The sequence below is a fragment of the Wyeomyia smithii genome, chromosome 2 (assembly GCF_029784165.1).
Source record: "Wyeomyia smithii strain HCP4-BCI-WySm-NY-G18 chromosome 2, ASM2978416v1, whole genome shotgun sequence".
In the NCBI taxonomy this organism is placed as follows: Eukaryota; Metazoa; Arthropoda; class Insecta; order Diptera; family Culicidae; genus Wyeomyia; species Wyeomyia smithii.
This window is the reverse complement of record NC_073695.1, coordinates 1466496-1486961: the sequence shown is the minus strand read 5'-3', so window position 1 is coordinate 1486961 and position 20466 is coordinate 1466496. Positions and strand designations below refer to the sequence as shown.

The window sequence follows — 20466 nt, the reverse complement described above, 5'->3', positions numbered from 1 at the left end:
AAAAAAGGCTGCTTAAGCAGGTAATACAGAAATTAATAGGTACCAAACTTTGCTATTATTCAATTAACCGAATTATCCTACGTTAAGCTTGCGGTTATGCCGAAGAATTTATTTACCTCTCGTTTTGGTTATGGTTTGGTGAATGGAACATTTTCCTCATATTAATTTCAGAGGTAGTGCTAAGAGGAGAGAGAGAGAAGGTGGCTACCTGATATAAATAAATTTAAAAAACGCAAGCTTGGCATAGTCTGCGTGATTGATAGTAGACATTCAAATGCTTGAACCTATCTCCTAAAACTTTTTTTAGTCGTACTCTTTTTAGTCGTATTGAACTAAGATTTTTAGTAAACATAGCAATAATTTTTTTCAAGCAACAATAAATTTCGGGTACCTACGTGTAATATTTTATTTTTTTATCGTTTCCTTTCGGATTGACTTTTTACAAAGAATCACTGCGTTACTTATTGTTACGTAGGAGGGAGGGAGGGAGGGAGGGGGGGTAGTAGAGACAGTTACGTAACTATCATGTTTGCTCGAAATTGAAAATTTCGGAGAGGAGTCAGACTGATTAGTGGTAAGTAATTTTAGGGGAGGGGGGAGTCATGTCGAACGCTACCTATCGTTACATAGGAGGGGGGGGTCTGAAATCTAGATTTTCAGCTTTACGTTATTTGTAATATAACACGTCGATGTTGCACCAGCATGTTTCGTATCAGAGCAATTCCATCACAAAACCGGGCAATCAATTTAGTCGACCATTGCAAATACAGTGATCACCCGATTATATCACCCCCTTGATGCTGTTTGGAGTGATAAAATAGGGAAAGTGATAAAATCGGGAATTTCTTTTTATTAATATTTTGTTATAAAAGATGGTAAACCAATAATTTAACACGTAAAATCAGCGATTTTGATTACTACAAGAAATCAAATCATATGAAAAAGCAGTTCTATCCGTCTGTCTGCTTCTCTGATCCTTATAGACGTGGGAGCTAATCGGCGTGAAAATTTTTATGTAGGGGTTTTTGAGGCCGGAAAAGGTTATTAGAGTAGCTCGAGACCCCTTCCTCTTCTTAAAGGGAGGGCTTCCATACAAATATAACACAAACTTCTACGTAACTTAAAACTAATCAAGCAAATGGAACCAAATTTGACATGGTGAGGTTATTAGGAGTAAGAAATATGTCAATAGTCACTAGACACCCCTCCCTTCTCTGGAAGAGGGAGGGCTCTCATATAAGTAAAACATAAATTTCACTACTAGTTCGTAGGTTAGGTACTAGTGTTTGCATAAATCTGTGAAGTTGTTCTCTTAGTGTCATACATATCTCAAGCAGCTCAAAAAATTAGTTTCAGCTATTTGCTAAGGTTACGGAAGAGGGATCAGAAATGACCCAAAATGTGTTTATGTGGTTTACTGATAGCCCTTTCACAAAATATCTCTTCAATACATTTCAAAACACATGAAAATTGAAACTTTTTGTACTTTTTCTTCATTCACCCAGAAGCAGAAACAAATCGATGACGTACGTAACGTATCTAACAGTCACAATCCCTGGCTTTTTGGACCGATAGGCCTGAGCAAAACTAGAGAGGAAAAAAAATCGATGAGATAGTTGAAACAACACCAATGATTTTAAAAATAAAAATTAATCGAGGATACTGTCTACAGACATTAAAAGACGAAAGTTTGTATCTTAATTGACAGTGGAACTGGCACTTGTAAATAATTGCGAGATTCGGAGATGGTGGACATACAATGTTATATGATGATAAAATTGGGCGAAAAAGGTGATACAATCGGGGGCAGATAAAATCGGGTACTGATATTATCGGGTGATTACTGTATTTTCATAGCCAAAAAAAAAATCGGTTTTCGATGGTTTTTGATGCCGAATGACTTAGAAACGCATGAAACGTCGAGAATTGGTGTCATCTGAAAAAAAAAAATTGCAAAAATCGACTCTCTGGGACTTAATCGTTTTTTCAATTGTGGAAGGCGGAGTTTAAAACATTTAGAATTTATTTAATGAAATTGATTGCTAGTCTCTCGAAATAGCCTGTATGATGATATATACTATAAGTAGCATCGAATACATAATAATTCATAATATTGTGAAAAATGAGTATAAAATAAAAAAGCACTTCGGTTCGTTTGATTGGTGTGACGTCTTCGACAAAGTTGTAGATAATAATTCTGTCTTTCCAAAAAAATACATTTAAAAAAATCATTTATTGAAAAATAAAATAAGACGAAAATTTAAAAAACAATTATGTATTCAAATGAGCTCATTTTTTAAAAATCTGATTTTTTAATAAAACCTACAAAAGATTGCCAAAACAATGAAACCAGTCCGACCATTTAGAAGTTAAGAAAAAAAAGTTATCGTTTTATGAAAAAAAAATTTTTTTTCGAAAAAACAAATTGTTTGAATTGTTTTTTCAAAAGGAATATTTTTCTTTTGAAGGGACAAAATATTATCTACAACTTTGCCGAAGACACTATGTCAATCAAACAAACCGTTTCGACTGTAGACATATTTTCAATTTCCAATAGAGCACTGTATGAGGAATTAAGAAGATTTTTACGGTCAAAAAGGTTTATTTGATTGTCATAGTGTACCTGGCAAAGTTGTAAATAATAACTTTGTACTTCCAAAAAAGATGTACCCCGTGAAAAAAAAATGACCGGTTTCTTTGTCTAGGTAATCTTTCGAAGTTTTTATAAAAAAAATCGATTTTTTTCAAATGGGCTGTTTTGGATAATTAATTTTTAATTTTCTTTTAATTTGTTTTTAAAAAATCGTTAAAAATCTGTCCACGTGGTATGTGGACGGCCCCTAAATAAAACGAATAAATTGTCTGGTACAGCATTCACATAAACAAGTACAAGTGTCCTAGAGAGTATATTTTTCAAACAAAATCAAAAAAACATATTCCATCAGTATTCACCGTTTCATCTACTTTCAAGACACTTGGAATAGAAAACATTATTCAAATTCCATGCACCTCCCGTGTGTGATTTTGTAAATGACATGGAAGCATTCAAAATTTTCCGCGAGACACAACCTTAATTTTGGTTGAGTTATATTTTTTTGCAAAAGAGTAGTTTTTTGAAATATTTTGTAAATTTGTTTTGAAATATCTTGCCATTTTACATGGTATTTTTTTCCAATTCAACATTGCCACCCTAACGACAATGATGTAGCAAATATTATATTTTCAGGAATTTTTCTATTGGTATTGAGTGAAAAGTGATTTTTTTCTTTTTATACTCATTTTTACACAATATTATAAACCACTCTATGTCAAATAAATGAACCACCCTAATGAAACATAATGTTTTCGATGCTAGTTATAGTGTATATCATTATACAGGTTATTTCGAAAGACTAGCGATCAATTTCATTAAATAATTTCTTAATATTTTGAGCTCCGCCTTCCGCATCTGAAACCGCCATTCTCTACTGCGAAAACTTGCCGAACTTTTTGCGGATATGTTAACCTTTTCTACCTTTTTGTCCATCCTGACACACGTTTTATACAAGCAAGATCTCTAAACCAACTGGGAACTTGAACCTGCCACCAAAACAATCTCATTATGGGAGTAGGAGACAACACACTTTTTTTTCACTCTCTTTGACAAAAATCTCAATCATTGGCTGAATGATCATGAATGATCTTTGTTCATCATATGTACATATTGCGACTAACCCCATATACTCAGCTGTGCACATTTAGATACAGATGTTGTTGTTAGCAGTCACGACAAGAGGTGAATAGTGCGAAGGAAGAGAAAGAGAGTACGCCAGCAGGGATACTATATACAAGGTGCTCATTTGCAATCCTCGTAACTCGTCTTACACATAGATCTGCTTGCAAATGCGAGAAGAGTAAATGTATATCGCACACTGACAGAGATGTTAATGCATCACAAAGGAGATTTATATGTATTCAAAAATCGCTAGAAACGATTTTCTTCCATCGCTGCCTGTAGCGCGTGGTGCATGTTTATAGCGCGTGTGGTTTGCTATATAGCGTGTGAATGTCTAGAGTGTCTGTGCATGTCTATAGAGCGTGTGGCTAGATTGCATGGCTTGCTATATAGCGTGCGTGGCTAGCAGTACAGCGGTTGAAATTTTCATATATACACTGCCCGTCATAAGTTTGGAATCGCTTTGCTGAGTATTGCAACACCCAGTTTGAATATTGCAACACCCCGAAAAGTTTAGCATCACTCAAAAAGGGCAAATTTCGGTAACTGTAACTGTAATATGCTTGACCAGAACTGGTGGCACAAGCCGAACACCGCAATTTTGTGGGTAGTAATGATCACGCGATAAGTTGAAGTCTGAATATGAAAACCTGCATGCACCCTAGCGCCGCATAGCGGGGTAATTCAGTATTAAATTGTCTACCATGTAGAAGCCTTTAGCCTTCTGAACAAGTTTGCTGAACACCGCAACTTTCTAGGTTGTCAAAAACACGAGATATCCGCCTATTCCAGGTGATGCTAAACTTTTCGGGAGGCGTTGCAATATTCAAACTGGGTGTTGCAATACTCAGTAAAGCGATTCCAAACTTATGACGGGTAGTGTAATTGCTAACAAAACACCTCATGGAGAATTTGGTTATCACTGGGAATCATTCAAAAATAAATAAAAAATCACAAGAAGGTTGTATGCAAAGCCACGACCGCAAGGTTGAAGTAGAATACTTTTACAAGAAAGATAACCTGGCTGCTTGCGTGTCAGTCATTTTTTCTAGTAAATAAACGTTGACCGTTCATTGGCAGTTTTGTAATTTCTTTTTGTCTGATATTTTGAATGAAGTTCATTGGATATTTTTAAATTTTGTGCAAATGAGAATTTGAAGTGCTGCCGAATTGTAATATGCACATTTAATACGACATCATTAAACGGGAACGGAACAAAGGCTACGATTATGCAGAACGCGAATGCCGGCGCGATGCGATTCGCCTTACCGTGGTGAAATGTACAGCCCTTTTTAAGGCGCAGTAGAGCTATACATTTCAACAGATTTCGTCTTTCCGAATCGCATCGCGCCGTAATTTGCGTTCTGCATGACCGTAGCCAAACACTAAGCGACGCAAACACGTAATAATAGTCAGAGTATGCATGTAGATGTAGATAATTAACTTTGGATTATAGCGCAAAACGAGAAAATATTAACTCTTCAAATAATCATTTGTGTTCTTCAAATTTCAGTTGTTCAATTAAATATCCGATGAAATGTTTGTTTATTATCTGGTGAAGCTCTTATATAGGCTAAATGATGCATTCCCAATTAACTAGGTCCATAACTCTGCCGACCGTGCTTGGGAAAGCGCGGTATAACGACCAATCAGAGGTCGAATATTGTGTTTTGACAAGGCTTAAGAGTTTTCAATAGTACAATAGTTCGAATGATAAAATTGCAATTTCATGCATTTGGTAGGAATCTTAGAAGATTTTCTAATCGATTGCTGCAAAAACGAAGGAAATCCATCGAAAACTAACCGATTTATTAGCATTTGAAATTTTTCTCACTTTTTTCAGTTTTAGATTTTCATTTTACATCCCTATGTAGCCGAACTTCCTGAGAGAAGTATTCTAATTCAAAATTAAATCTTCATTAATTCATTTGTTGTCCTTATAAGGACAATTGTTCAATTTATCATAGGATGTAGTGTTTATCTTACATCTCTGTGTTACCTTGATAGTGAGGACTAAGGCGCACGGTCAACACAATGAGAAAGGTGTTTTCACATTGAAAACTAGACACGGCTTTACTGGAGGAAGTGTTGGCAAATGTATCTACATGTTTCATGTGGGGAATATCAACAACGAAAAATGACGCGCGTCTAAGCATATCCCGAACTGTTTCGCCGTGCTGCTCCCATTCACCTTTACATCGGCCTCAGGGAAGTACCGGCTGCATCTGCATCTACCGCTGAGGCTGTCACTATACTGCTATTGGTACCAAAAGCTATTAACTCTTCAAATAAGTGTGTTATTTGTTCTCAAAAGAACAATTGTTCAATTCAAATCGGATTTACGCAATCGCATCTCTGTAATATTACCGACAATAATATTCTTCTGAACAAACTGATACAACTTTCCCATTAGGCCTCTGCCATAATAGACGCGAAAAGCGACGCGAGCCGATTCGCTCAGCTGTAGGTTAATGTACAGCCATCAGTAGAGCTGTACATCAACCTACGGCCGAGCGAATCGGTTCGCGCCGCTTTTCGCGTCTACTATGGCAGAGACCTTAGAGAAAGTTGCTGGCTGATGTATTCACTTCATGCAAGCCTGCTGCTGATGCTTCCCGCTACCACACTGAAACAGCATTTTAGTGAAGGGAGTGTCGTTGCATCAGCTGACCCTGCTACTATCGATGCTGATATACCCGCTGCAACAGCTACGCTATGCATAGCCATGCCACAGTTGTGGCCGCTATCCGCTATCGATGGTACCCACTGCTCGCTCCCGCTGCTGCTAAGGGAGGACTGCTGTCGTCGCTGTTCAGAACTACTATGAGCGGCTTCGCTGCTGAATTGTCTTTTATTTTTGAAATTGTTTACAGGGGTATAATTTATGACAGGATAATTGGTCAGCCCTAAAGGCTCGTCATCTTTGTTCGTAGTAGTGCATTTAGATTGGTTTTTTAAATTATCTTGAAGATTAATTTTACATCTTTGCCTTAATGGCACGATAAGTTCATGAATTTAAATAAAATTGAATACTACCTACCTACCTAACTAATACTATCTTAAAAACTAAATTGACAAAGATCGAATTGCCTCGTGAATTGACCTCTGGCAAGCATCCCTGAATCTAGACAGAATTGCATGTTTGCGCACCAAAAGTGTATCTAGACCGGCTAGTTGGTGGATCTCAGAATTACGCGTTCTTGGAGGACTGTTAAGGATCATCCTTAGGATCTTATTTTGGATAACCTGTAATTTATCTCGGTGATACTTGGCACAACTCTCCCAGATTGGCAAACCGTATTCTAATACTGGCAGGATAATCATTTTATGGACAGCAGGCTTGTTCTTCAGGGACAGTTTGGGTTTTCTGTTTATCAGTGGGTATAGAGATTTAATTAGGATGTTGCCTTTGATTGATGTTTTTTCCACATGTGATCTGAATAGAAGCTTGCTGTCCAGAACAAGACCGAGGTATCCCACCTCTCTCGACCATTCGATGGGTGAATTATTAATTTTAAGCCTGACGTCGTCAGGCGGAACAAGTCGACGTGAGTTTGAGTGGGGAAATAAGATGGCCTGTGTTTTAGCTGCATTGATGCAAATCTTCCAGTTGTTGAAGAAGCCGGATAGAACATCCAGGCCTGCTTGAAGTTTTCTAGTCAGCGAACGGATCACTCGCCCTTTGTACATGATGGCAGTGTCGTCCGCGAACATGGACAGTACCCCACCATCCGGAAGGGGAGGAACGTCTGACGTAAAGATGTTAAAGAGGATAGGACCCAAGAGGCTACCCTGGGGGACCCCAGCATCAACATTAAATGTATCAGACTGGAAGTTGTTCAAGCAGACCCTAAATGATCTACCCGACAGATAATTATTGATGATTTTCACAAGGAAGATCGGGAAGTTGCACCGATGTAGCTTATAAACAAGACCATCGTGCCAGACGTTGTCAAACGCTTTCTCAACGTCCAACAACGCCATGGCAGTTGTTTTGGAAACAGACTTGTTCCGCCTGATAATGGTCGTTACCCGGGTGAGCTGGTGCACAGTGGAGTGCCCCTTCCTGAACCCAAATTGCTCTCTAAGGAAGATGTTGTTCTGATCAGCAAACTCTAGTATACGTCTCAGAATCAGTTTTTCGAACAATTTCGAAATAGATGAAAGGAGGCTAATGGGCCGGTAGCTTTTAGCGTCAGTGGAATCCTTCCCAGGTTTATGGATGGGGATAACTTTGGCGACCTTCCAACGGGACGGGAAGTAGCCAAGTTCCAAGCACTTATTGAAGATCTTTGCGAGGTGATGAAAGAAGTCAACGCTCAAATTTTTCAATTCGAGATTGACCACCCCATCGACACCCGCGGCCTTCATATTTTTACATGATTTGATGGCTGCCATTACCTCGACTGCAGAAATTATAGATTCCTCTGGGACAACTAGTGGGGTCACAGCGATTCTGGACATTGTAGCTACCACATCAGGCTCAAAGGGGCTCACCAGGGAACGACCAAGATTGTGAGAATTTACGAAATGCTGGCCAAGTGCATTAGCTTTTTCAGCTGGGGTTATTAGCTGAACTTGGCCAGCTTATTGATCAGAATGGGAGAGAGGAGGGACAGGTCCCGGCTTGTTTTTCAGAAGTTTAGTTAATTTCCAGAAGGGGTTTGCACAATCTGGGAGAGAGCGAATATGACTTTCAAAGCTTTTGTTTCTGAGATCCACCAACCGGGCCTTAATGATTTTATTAAGACGATTGCAGTAAGACTTTAAGTGAGGCAGGCCAGTACGTTGATAATGGCGCCTAGTTGTGTTACGAAGTCTTATATAAGATTTAGTTAGGCTGTCTAGATTCAGAGTGTTACTCACCAGGTCAGAAGCAGGGATGTGTTGGTCACGGGCTAAGGATAGAGCCTCGTCGATGATCTGCAAGCACTGATCGATGTCGTCCGTCGATTCAAGCTCGGTGTTGTAGCGGATGTTGGCGTCGATGAACTGCTGGAACCGTGGCCAGTCAGCACGATGGTAGTTGCGACGACGAGCATGAAATCGATTGGCGGAGTAGCCCACTTCGGCCACCACTGGAAAGTGGTCGGAGCTCAGTTCCTGGTAGACGATCGGATTCGAAAGGTTTGCCATGTTGGTGATGAAAAAATCGATGGTCAAGTGGACACCAGAGCGACTCAACCGGGTGGGGGAGTCTGGGCTCATGATGATGTACGAAGATGCTTGTAGGTCATTGTGGACGACTTTGCCATTTGAATTGCTTCGAGTGTTGCCCCAGGCTTGATGTTTGGCATTGAGGTCACCAGCCAAGATGAAGTTTTGCCGATGTCTGGTAAGCTTGACGAGATCTTGTTTCAGATTAGAGGATGAATCGTTCCTTGAGCTGACTTGCGACGGACAGTAGGCGGCTATGATAATAATAGGGCCGACAGGGGTAGAAACCTCGACCCCAACCGCTTCGATGTCTTATAAGTTGAAACTGGGCAGCAGCTTACAGCAGATGTTCTTCCTCAACGCGATGGCTACGCCTCCACCCGCTGAGTGGGTACGATCGAGCTGAACAACTCGAAAGTCGGGGAGGTAGATGTTGACGCCAGGTTTTTGATGAGTCTCGGTGATGATAGCTACGTCGATAATCCGCTCGTTGAGGAAATCAGCGAATTCGATGGCTTTGCTCTTTAACGAGCAAGCGTTCCAGTTAGCGATGTTGATGCATTCACGGGCCATATTTGGTGAGGATGGAAACTGCTGCTTGCAGCTGTTCAGCTCTGGTTTTACAGGTGCGAAGGGCTACGAACGCTTCGGCCAGGAGATGCACGAACTCTTCTGTAGTGAGAAGGGAATCTGCGTTGTTTTCTTCGGCGTCTGTGCGGGTAAACTTCATTCCAGTGGCAGGAGTTGTAAGCCCTGGGAGCCCCGGGGGAGGCGAGGAACGGCTCGATGCTGCGACATCGGCAAACGAGGTTGTAAGCCGATTATTCAGTGGGAGAGGTGGAATCACTGGGATTGCACGTCGCGATGTGATGACTGGAAAATTTTGCTCGTTATTCACTGGCACTGGGACTTTTCTCCGACCGGGTTGGTTGTTAATTGAGGCTCTTTCGCGGATCTCAATGAATTCCGCCCGCTTTGGGCAGGTACGACTGGTGGCCTTATGATCAGCTCCATAATTTGCGCAGACAGTATCGGCAGTTTCCATCAATTGGCAGGCGTCGGGTGCGTGCGTTTGTCCGCATTTGATGCAGCGGGAGGCCATATGGCAGTTTTTAGTCCCATGTCCAAACAACAGGCAATTGGAACATTGGGTCACATCTTGATGAACTGGTTTGTAGCGCTCCCAGGCCACAGTGATGTGGAAAAGGGCACGAATGGACTGCAAATCCGCCAAACATGTTGAATTTTTCTTCAGGTTGATAAGGTACAATTGGTCGCGGTACTTCCGAGTCTTGTTGTGGCGTGACATCTTATGGATCTGTGTTGGCTTGAGTCCATTTGCCTTGTCTGGAAGACCACGGAGAACAACCTTGAGCGGTTTTTCTGCTTCAATGTCATGGGAGAAATATTCCACCTTACGTTGCTGCAGTATTACTTGCACCGCCTTGTAGTGATTCAATGCCGGAACCATCAGTTCGTAGCCGTCAGTGCACATACGGATAGTGCATTTCGGTCCTTTCTCGATGTAAAAGACAATTGCTTCATGAAGACCTTCTGGAAATCCTTTCACATAGAAGGGTGGAATTTTCTCTTTTTTCACTATTTCGGGGTCCGTGGAGTTTTCCAAGACAGCAAATCTGTTGTTGGCCAAAAGCTTCTTAGCCGCCGAATCGGGGGCATTTCCAGGTCGAGGCCGTTTACCCGTACTAGAACCGGTTTTCGATTTACCCATGTCAGGGTTCACCGTAGCGTCGGTTTCCAACGCGAAAATAAAAACTTACGAACGAACGTACAAAGTGAACGGAGCGAAAATAAACAACTGTACTGCTCAACACGCTAGCAGAGAATGATGAGCGGCTTCGACTAAAACAGGCTCTTATATAGGGATGAAAATAGGAATGAATTATTTTACGTACGTGGTGGAATGATATAACTTGAAAAATATGTGTGACTTCATTCTGGTTCAGAGCGATCATTTGATAAGCTCCACCTCTTTTTTCAGTTTCTAAAGTTTTTCCTCAGTTTCGTAGCACGGATGCACAAAAATGATTTCTTATGAACATTCTGTCGAGCCGGACCGATAGCACTCTCATTGAAGCAACAAAATAACATGTTTTGTGTCGTGTTGTGCAGCTTGGTTGAAGAAAATGTTCCCGTCCCCATGTCGCATGTAAGCAGATTATTGCGTTCAGTAGACAGTAGAGTGTATCCAGCGAATAAACACCAATGGTGCTCTCACACACGCAACGGTTTTAACCCGTATCTTATTGCGGTTTGTAACATCAAGCGATTTCGTTTGCTCGCTGTTGCGTGTTGCATCATGTTGCAACTTGGCAGCTGGGAGACGACGAAATTCTGTATATGCTGATTGATTGAATCGACTTCATATTAGCTCTGCATAGTCGAACTAACTGCTTTTGTGAATGCGTACTAACAGGGCAGTTTATTATTCAATGTCGGTTATGCTGATCGCAGCCTTTGCGCTGCCCCTACAGTGGGGGGTTTACTAAATAATGTGAAAATTAGACAACTACAACAGAATTTGATTGCATCCCGCACAGAATGTCTGCTTGTGTTGATGCCAGAAAATTATTAACCTTCAATTATTTTTTTATTTGCCTTGAAAAAAGCATGTTGCGGTTCAAAATCGGTTGCTAATTACAACCTTTGAGCTGCCCTAACATTGGGGGAATTAAGATACACGGACAACATGCACCGTGGAAGCTATTTCACATTCAGTAAATTAGACGGGTGCGACAAATTAAAATTGCTAGGATGCAACACACAATACTTGCTTGCGTTGACAAAAATTATTAACTTTCAATGACTTGTTTATTTGCCTTCAAAAAGGCATTTTGATTTCCGAAATTGGATTTCCTGATGGCAACCATCATGCTGCCCCAACACGAGGGGAATAATGGCTGTCTGGCGACACACGCTGAGAAAAACCGCACTGCTCCTGAGACGTGGTGACCAACCACAGGGCTAGGGCTGCTGCTAAGGAAGGACGACTGCTGTTGTCGCTGTCTAGAACAATTATGAGCGGCTCCGGCTGAAACAGGCTCTTATATAGGCCAAATAGCATGTTTTCATTTGCAAGGTATATGATCCTGTCGACCGTGCTTGGGAAGCAAGCATATAACGACCAATCAGAGGTCGAATTTTTCGTTTTGACAAGGCTTGACTATTTTCAATAGTACAATAGTGTGAATAATAAAATTACAATTATCTTATTTTGGGAAGAATCTTAGAAGATTTTCCAATCTATTGCTGCAAGAACGAAGGAAACCCATCGAATACTAACCGATTTATTAACATTTGAAATTGGACATATTTTTCACTTTTTTCGGTTTTAGATTTTCATTTCACATCCCTATGTAGCCGAACTTCCTGAGAGAAGTATTCTACTTCAAAAAACAATATCGCACGCTTAGCCTTGGGGCTAATAGCGGTCTCGATCAACTAGATTAGTTGAGAAAATTCGTTATCGATATTGTGGAGTGATAATGTGTAGGATAAGTACAACAATACACCGTACCCCAGTGCTGAGTAGAGAAAATTATCAGCTCGAAAAGATCCTCGACTCGTTCGGGAATCGAACCCGATATCACAACCGTGTGGGAAAACTACCCGACCGATGATACCCGACTGATGATTATTCTCTACTGTATTTTCTGGCTGAAGGCTCAAAAATATAAAGTAATTTAAATCTCATATTATAGGAGAACTGTTCGTTCGCTAACTGTGCTGAGGGCCTAACCCAGTTAACGAATGTCACCCCCTAACTGGCCTGACATTTCAAATGTCGTTAAATATCGAGGGGGATTCGAAAGTAATCGCACTAGGCAAAACTCAGCGAAAATTGGAAAATGTTTTTGATGAACAGTTACTGTAATACGCCCCGGTTCTAATGCCTATATCTAGTTTTCTATATTTAGAGAACAACACCCCGTAGAACACCTTGCTTTTAGTCTTGTTTCATTTTTTCATAGGACGTAAACTGCCCATAAACGCATGTTAGTCCCAGCTTCATTTTCATCAAGTTGACTAAACAGCGCATAAAGGTATTTTTCTTCCTTAAGTTATTTCAGCTGTTGAGCGTGGTTTATTGCAATATTTTCGACATAATATAATGAGATAGACATTTACCATAACTTCTCTAGAAGAACGACAAAAATGCAGGTGGGACTGGTATACGATTATAGGCAGTAAATAAGCCTCCTGGTTTGCGCGTGTGGTATAGTAGTCGTGTGAAAAAAAATCGAATGTGAGAACGAAACAAACAAATCCAAGTAATTGCAACTGTGGGGAGTGGAAATTTTTGGCGGCATGTTTTTTTGAAACTATTAAACAGAGCATTATTTTGCTGCTTCATTACATTAAAAATCATTACATTTCATTTCATTGAATTCATGACATTTAATTTCCAAAACAACACAAATATATAGTCACCCACTCACCCGCATACGTCGTCAGCGCTCACCCTCTGCACTGGCCGCAACGTGTAATATACATAGCAAAGAGTGCAGTGTACAAGGATACGGAGATGCCACGAAGCAAAAAAACATGCAAAATGATTCGGGGCTACACCGTGCGCTCTACGCAACTTTGGAAAAACACCAACGAAGAGATATCCGCTTTCTGGTGGTATTCTTCATTCTTCGCGTGCCGAATCATCGACTGAAGCACCCAGCTCAAGTGCGTGATACTAGCAAGCAAGAGCTCAATTTTTGTTCCGCTTCTAGTGCGGTGCGTGCTTTACCAAGACTGGCTTTTAGCATCGCAAAAAATCGTTCCTTCGTTGCGTGTTTCCTCGTTGCATCGAATGTTTTCTGCGATCGTAAAACATTCAACTTCGGCGTCAGTCGAATCACGAATCATGGTAAAAATTAACATCGGTATCACGTATACTTTGTCCGTGTGAATCACGAGAGCAGAGTGGCGAGTACAAATACATCTGAACTTAACAGATGGGCATGATGACCGGTTCGGTCTTCGCAAGATTTGGGGGCCCCCTTGAGTGGTGGGCCTGGTGCGGACCGCACCAACCGCACCCCCCTAGCTACGCTACTGGCTCTCTGTTTGCTGTTTTTCAGGTTTTTGATCTTTTACGTGGATCTTTGAAGCAATAATTAGTACGTTTTCTCGCGCTAGGAACTGTATCATTTAAGATTTCGAAAAATAGAAAGAGAAACGTATTTACGGTTTCATCCAAATCCTCTTCGCCTCAAGCACTAGAAGTCTAAAAAACAGTCGTATTAAAAGAATCCCTGATTAAAAGAATGACTGATCCTGTCGAAAATGTCTTGTAGTAAATACCTCGTTATTTCCTACAGTAGGAAGCAACAGCTATTCGTTATCGTAGTCCCTGATAATCCCTGAAATCCCGAGTTCTGCGTTAATGCTTCTATGTTCTGAACAAGTTTAAAGAAGACCGTAACTTTCTAAGAAATCGGAATCACGATATAAATTAAGCTCAAATTACAAAGAATCGCGTGCACACTGCAGCCATATAACGTTGGAATCTAGTACTAAACTGTCCTCCATCCAGAAGTTGTTGACCTTTGAACAAGTCTTCTGAAGGTCAATTTTCTAGGTGATTAGATACATGAGATATCTGCTATTCTAGGTGATGCTAAAATTTTTGGGGGTGCTGTAAAATTCAGAAAGGCGATTCTAAACTTATGACGGTTAGTATATGCCAGATGTTCGGCAAGATATGAAAATAGGCGCTAGAAATGAACTTTTAAATTTACTAAGAAAGTATTTAAGTTTCAATGACATGTTGAAAAGCCAGCAGTTTATGCCGAGAAGATTAGCTCAAAATAAATAAGTGTTCCAGCACTTGAATATTATATAGTAGAGATGCATTCAAATTTAAATACACACGGCTCAAATTATTGCGTGTACAAACGTAGCTATCGGAGAACTTCGACTAACGATTTAATTTATTGTGTCACGGTTTAAAACAAAGGTCATCAGGATCAAATTTATTCCGAATTCGGTATTGCTTGTTTAAAAATAACTACGCACTTGTGGATTTTTATTTTCTATGCAGTTCAAGCTTGTTAATGCGCAGTTTGGCTAATCTTAATTTCTGCGCACAAGCAGTTAATATGTTAACACCTCAAACAGCTTAAAGTACTGTTCATCCTCAAATGTATTCTAGCTCTGCACGGGTCCCAGCTAAATTACCTAGCGGAAAGCACGAACTAACAGTCGAGTAAGTTACCGCTCCTTCCGATATGGAAAGGGTCACTGTACTGTGCGATCTCAGCTGATCGTACTAGCGGATTGCTGGTGCCCATATAAGTGAAAGAGAACCCAAGTAGCGATCATTTTTGCCGGGTGGAAGCTCGAGGCTGGGGCGGTAGCGGTGGGGACACAGTAAGTTTTACATGTCAGTCCAAAAGGTTGTTGCGCGACCGGTGCGGTGTCGCTGTCTGTGATCGACCCCAGGCTCCAGGCGTTAGGGGGACGCAATCGAGACTTTCTGCTACCTCTCAATAGTCACAGACACGGCTACTGCCCAATAGACCAGTGTGTCGAGCAGAGTAGAGCAGAGCAGCATGGCGAATGGTGTATATTATAGAACTGGTTTGTTACAACAGCGAGCAACCGAAAAGATAACCGATCAATTAGCTTGTGAACTTTGTGTAGACGCGATTGCATAGCTGCTGGTAGCTGCTAGCAGCAGCAGCAGCATTCATCAGTCATCTCTGGTGCAGTCGGTCGTGTTGCACGTATTTTGTGAGTACCGGAAGAATGTGCTGAAGGTAGTCGGGTCAGCATGTCACTTTCCGCGCTGATGGTGGAAACTTTGACTGCGCTGGTAGAACCACCGCCGGTCATAAGCGGAATGTCCAGCAAGCACCAGCTGGCCCTGGGAAAAGTTCAACCGCAGGCAAACATTGGCGTGTTCATGTTTTTGTTAATGTTCTGTGCTATCGAAGTGGTATTCATCAAGTTGATTTCGTATGCGTCCGAAATTGGTTTCGAGGCTGTCGTGAACCCGTCTGCAGCATCGAGAGGAACTCAAACCCAAACCGAGGAAGACGAACTGAACAACAATCACATTCTCAGAAGATCCACGGGCGCTGCGTTGTCTAGGAATTAAAACCTGGGACAGTAGAGAAAATTGCTAGTGCAGTGCTGTGATGATGATGATGCTGATGACAACAACGACGTTGATTATGTAAATAAATGCCACAAAACAGCACAATTTGCAAAGGAAGAGGGCAAAGCGACGACACGGAAAAAATAATGTCGCATAAATTATTGCTCTTGCTGGGTTACGCTGAATGAAATAATGATGTACATTTTGGACACTGATGGATCCGTGATGTGCTACTAAGTAACTGTGAGATATATTTTCTTGGTCATTATTGTGACGTCAAGATGATTATTTTAAGCTCCAATAAATTGTAGATATTATGAAATAGTTCGTTTCAGTGTTTATTACTATACCGCTCGGCTGAGTAGTGTGGGGGCAAAAGTTTGCATTTCAACACTGTGCTAGAAAACTACAGCAATGATTAACTTCAAACACGGTTTTGGTGTATGCATCCAGTGTAAACTTTCAAAAGTTCGCCCAGTTCTGTATTGCGAGAACAGTTACGGGCGAACCTTTACCCCCTATTACTCTAACTGTTTCGAAACGCTCGTGTCCCAATTAGGAACAACCGTTAAAAAGTGCAACGACGAACGATTACCTTAAATGCAATTCAATTAGAATGCTCTAAACTGCCTGCGTGTGGTCAAAGTAGTAGGTAGTAAAAACCGGCAGTACATGGTTGCTGCTAGGCTCGGTTTTCACGCGAAAAAAAAAGTTAAAACGAAGGAAAGAAACCCAACGGAACTGAATTAAAAGTTGGACATGACCGTTTCCGCTCGATAAACGTTCCGTTAGTTTATTTCCGTTTGCTAAATGCGTTGCACGGTGCAAAGTGTTGAATACTTGGTTAGTACGAAAAGTGCCAACTATATACTACCTTTTGCAATGGGAAAGCGAAGCTACAGCAACTTTCTAGCTACTTCTACTAAAAAATATTTTTCACGAGCTTACATAAAAATGCCAAAATTAAGCACTTTTCTAGAGCACATATCCCTCTTAATTTATACAAATTTCACACATCAATTGACACACAATCCGCTGAGACACAAAACAATTTAAAAATATCAAGGTTGCACAATGCTTTGTTCTCGGTTTCCTCAATGGAGGAGAAGCTTCACTGGCTCATCCACTACAATGACGGCTTGGATGACCGACGCACCGCACTCTGGCTTAACCGGACAAAATTCTACCATCAACTGACAAATGGTACTAAATTTTTCTCGCATTTCTTCTCCGGGTTGGGAAAATACAGGTGAGTACCCATACCAAATGTTAGGCGTCAATACACCTTTGGCTGGCAAATGTACAAAGTGTGTGCGAGTGAAAATGGCCAGAAAACTATCCCATACACAGACTTGCCGTAGAATGGAAGAGTATATGAATTAAATAACGCACAGCATAGTGCAATAATGAAAACGCTATAATAACGAAGGGTGACCAGTGAAACGAGACAATAGGAGAGGCGTTCACCGGTTGTTATAGACGCGAGGTGGAATCGGGAATATAGTATACTTTATGGGATGAATAATAATCGGTTTAAATAATTTTCGCAAGAACAAAAATTGAACATATTGAACAAATTTCTACAATACAAATATTTGCTCTGCACGCGAATTTGTATCACCAGGTGGTGTAACAAACCGTGAACCGTTCTTCTATCATAGCATGCGTGTTAACTTCACAACTACATTCGTTGCCATGGCAGTTATTTCCGTTTAGGCATGTCACAGCCGGCAAGGTGCTTGCTGACCAAAGCCACCAGCACCCAGTTACGCTAATTCAGCTTGTTCGCATGCTCAACATGCTTTACGGTGCAGGCTAATTGGTTCTTCTCTTTGCACCTTATTCTATACAACGCGGCGGACAGCATACAAAACACACAGCCTATTGTAAGCGGAGTTACGAAGGGAACGATTCTAGTTTTGGGCCTTTGGATAGAATTCTTTGGATGACATTAACTTTCTGCAAAACATAATTTTTATGAGGAACATTGAAGCGTCTTCGGTAAGTGGACCTTGTTTCCTAGCTTTGGAACAATTGTTCCGGTTTTTTAAAGCCCTATTGTTCTTAAAAATAGATTGGCAAAATTTTTCAATTATACCGAAAAAAAAAGTATTGCTCCTGAAAAATTAATTGCAAAACAAAGGGTTGATTGCTTGAACAAAATCAATTTTTTTGTCTAATCTAGTCTAGTCTAGTCTACATTAACACAGCCAGTTCTTAAAAGGATCCGTGAAAATGATGTCAAAATCAAAATTTAGTTGTCATGGACTTTCTCAAGCCGACCAACAAATAGAATAAAATGAAACTGTTTATGTGCAGGAACAAACGTCCAAAAGCCAGGAAAATCATAGAATAAGAGCCTTAAATCGAGTAAAATGTACGTAAGAACTTTCAATAGATAGTTGCTAATCTCACGCACCGAATGATGAATTCAAAACCATATTGATAAACTATACTATACAAAAGCTGAGCGGCATATTAAGCTTTAAGGTTTCGGCCAATTTAGTCTTGTAAGTGTTAACGTGTTCAAAAATTTACGGTACCCTACAGATTTTCACAAAAAGCTGCAGATTTTTATCTGTGAAATTGTTTTTGGAATTCAAAATGAAGCTTTGAATGTGTCAACCCTGCTCACAAGCGTAAAATAAATCGTCTAAAGCTAGAGAGAATAAAGATGTTTTCTTCCGGTTGATCTTTTCTTCCTTTGAAAATCAAAGAAAAAGCTCACAAGAAAATGTCAAATATTTATCTTTTGATTCACTTCTTTCCTTTGACCAATGGTATTAGTGCGACAAGCATCTTCCTGCACTCCCGCTCTTGTTGCTTTTTGAGTTCACCTTGCACTCACACGGATTCATGGTAAGCACTCGCGGAAAAACGCGCTCCGCCACCGGAATAAAAGGCTACTCCCAGGAATCATCACTGTCCAGAAAAAAAAGGACCGCACTTAACTTTGTTTCTCTATTTATGATCTTGGTTAACCACAACTCCGTTGCTTGTAGGACAGGAATGGCGTTTAGGGTAAAAGCACCGGTTTTGGCCATAGAATGTTATTAATGAGAGATAGTTGGCCTGCTTTCTTTGAAAAATATGTTATTGAATCAGTTCAACGTGGAAATCGTATGAACTCGCCTGTATTTTTCACTAACATTGAGTTTAAATAGTAAAATTATGTTATTTTGTTTATATATTTTCCAACCGAAAAACTTCTCTGGGCTCTTATTTTGGCCATAGCATTTCTTAATTGGCCACTCGGGGCTCCCATTTTGGCCAATTCGCGAAAAAGTTGAATTCACACAAATTTATTTTATAATTTGACTTTACCATGTAGATATATTTTATCAGCGAAAAATCCTCGTTATTTAACCAACTAAAAGGCCAGTATATCTACTAATCAAACTAAATAATAATATTATATTAACGCATAGCTAGCAGTGGAAAGTACGTCGAGCTAGAATTTTATTTAAATTGAGTAGGATATTCAATAACATTGACATCACATCATTGATATACGTTAATTTTTCTTCTGTCATTTTACTTTTTTATTAATAAGCTTCCGCACTTTGCTTTTTTCACATAGAAACTCATTCGTATTATTCACTATAGTTATAAGTCCGAAGCGTTAGTTTCGGTAGATTCAACCGAAGTTACAATTTTGTAAATAATCTGAACAAATAGAGAACGGATATATTATATCAAATAGCGGTGCTGTAGAAATACAATCTTTTTTATCCAAAACCAGTTTTGTGTTTTCACGAATCTCATGCGATATCTTATGATAGCCGAAAAACTTCGTTTTTTTCATGTTCTGCATCAATGTTAACCCGTAAAGACCCGGGACGGAACTTTTTTTTAGAAAATGGTCGTTCTCAGCGATGCTGCGGCCGATTTGAGTAAACTCGGAATATTATTCAAGGGGAATAGTTGCTCTAAGTTTTAGTAAGGGTGCCACCCCTCTGAACCCCTCCCAGTTTATGTGAGACCCAAATATGTCTGTGCCTTTTTTTATTTTTTCCTACTGATTGAACAAACGCATGGATTTATCATACGTATCAAATGTCCTTTGCATCAAATCATGTCGAGTAGATGAAATACGATTAACAAAAGTAAATTTTGAAGTTACCAAATTATTTCAGTGCAAAATCACATAACTACGTATTTTCATAGAAAGTCAAAAAAGATGTTCTACTGAGGGAGATTGTAGCTGTGTCCTTCAAGTTTTCTACTCTACATTTTTAGAATTAGGTCTTCTAAGTCCAAATATGTTAAAAGATTCATTCTAGCATATACAGATTTTGAGAAAAACAAGTTTGAATTCACTAAAGTACGAATTTTCATGGAAATTCGATTTTCTCAGTCTCTCACAGTAGGTTTCTATTTTGTTTTTCCATTTTTCAACTTTGCATTTTTAGAAAAAGGTCTCCTGAATTCAAATATGGCGAAAGATTTATTCTAGCATGAACAGATTTTGAGAAAA

General features: G+C 40.1%; 1 protein-coding gene across 12 annotated transcripts in view; it reads right to left on the bottom strand.

Annotated features, from left to right (window-relative positions):
- LOC129725280 (mucin-17-like) overlaps positions 1-20466 on the bottom strand; it is a 147156-nt gene that overhangs the window by 87379 nt on the left and 39311 nt on the right. Inside the window, exon 1 of one of the 12 annotated variants that reach the window (XM_055680891.1) lies at positions 16864-17179. The exons of 10 other annotated variants lie outside the window; for them this stretch is intronic. Coding sequence is in view for 1 of the 2 variants with exons in the window: in XM_055680890.1 (XP_055536865.1) it covers positions 16938-16975 (38 nt within the window). In the remaining variant the exon portion in view is untranslated. Of the gene's footprint in view, positions 1-16863; positions 17180-20466 lie in introns of those variants that run through there. One more of the 12 variants, XM_055680890.1, reaches the window with a different exon arrangement.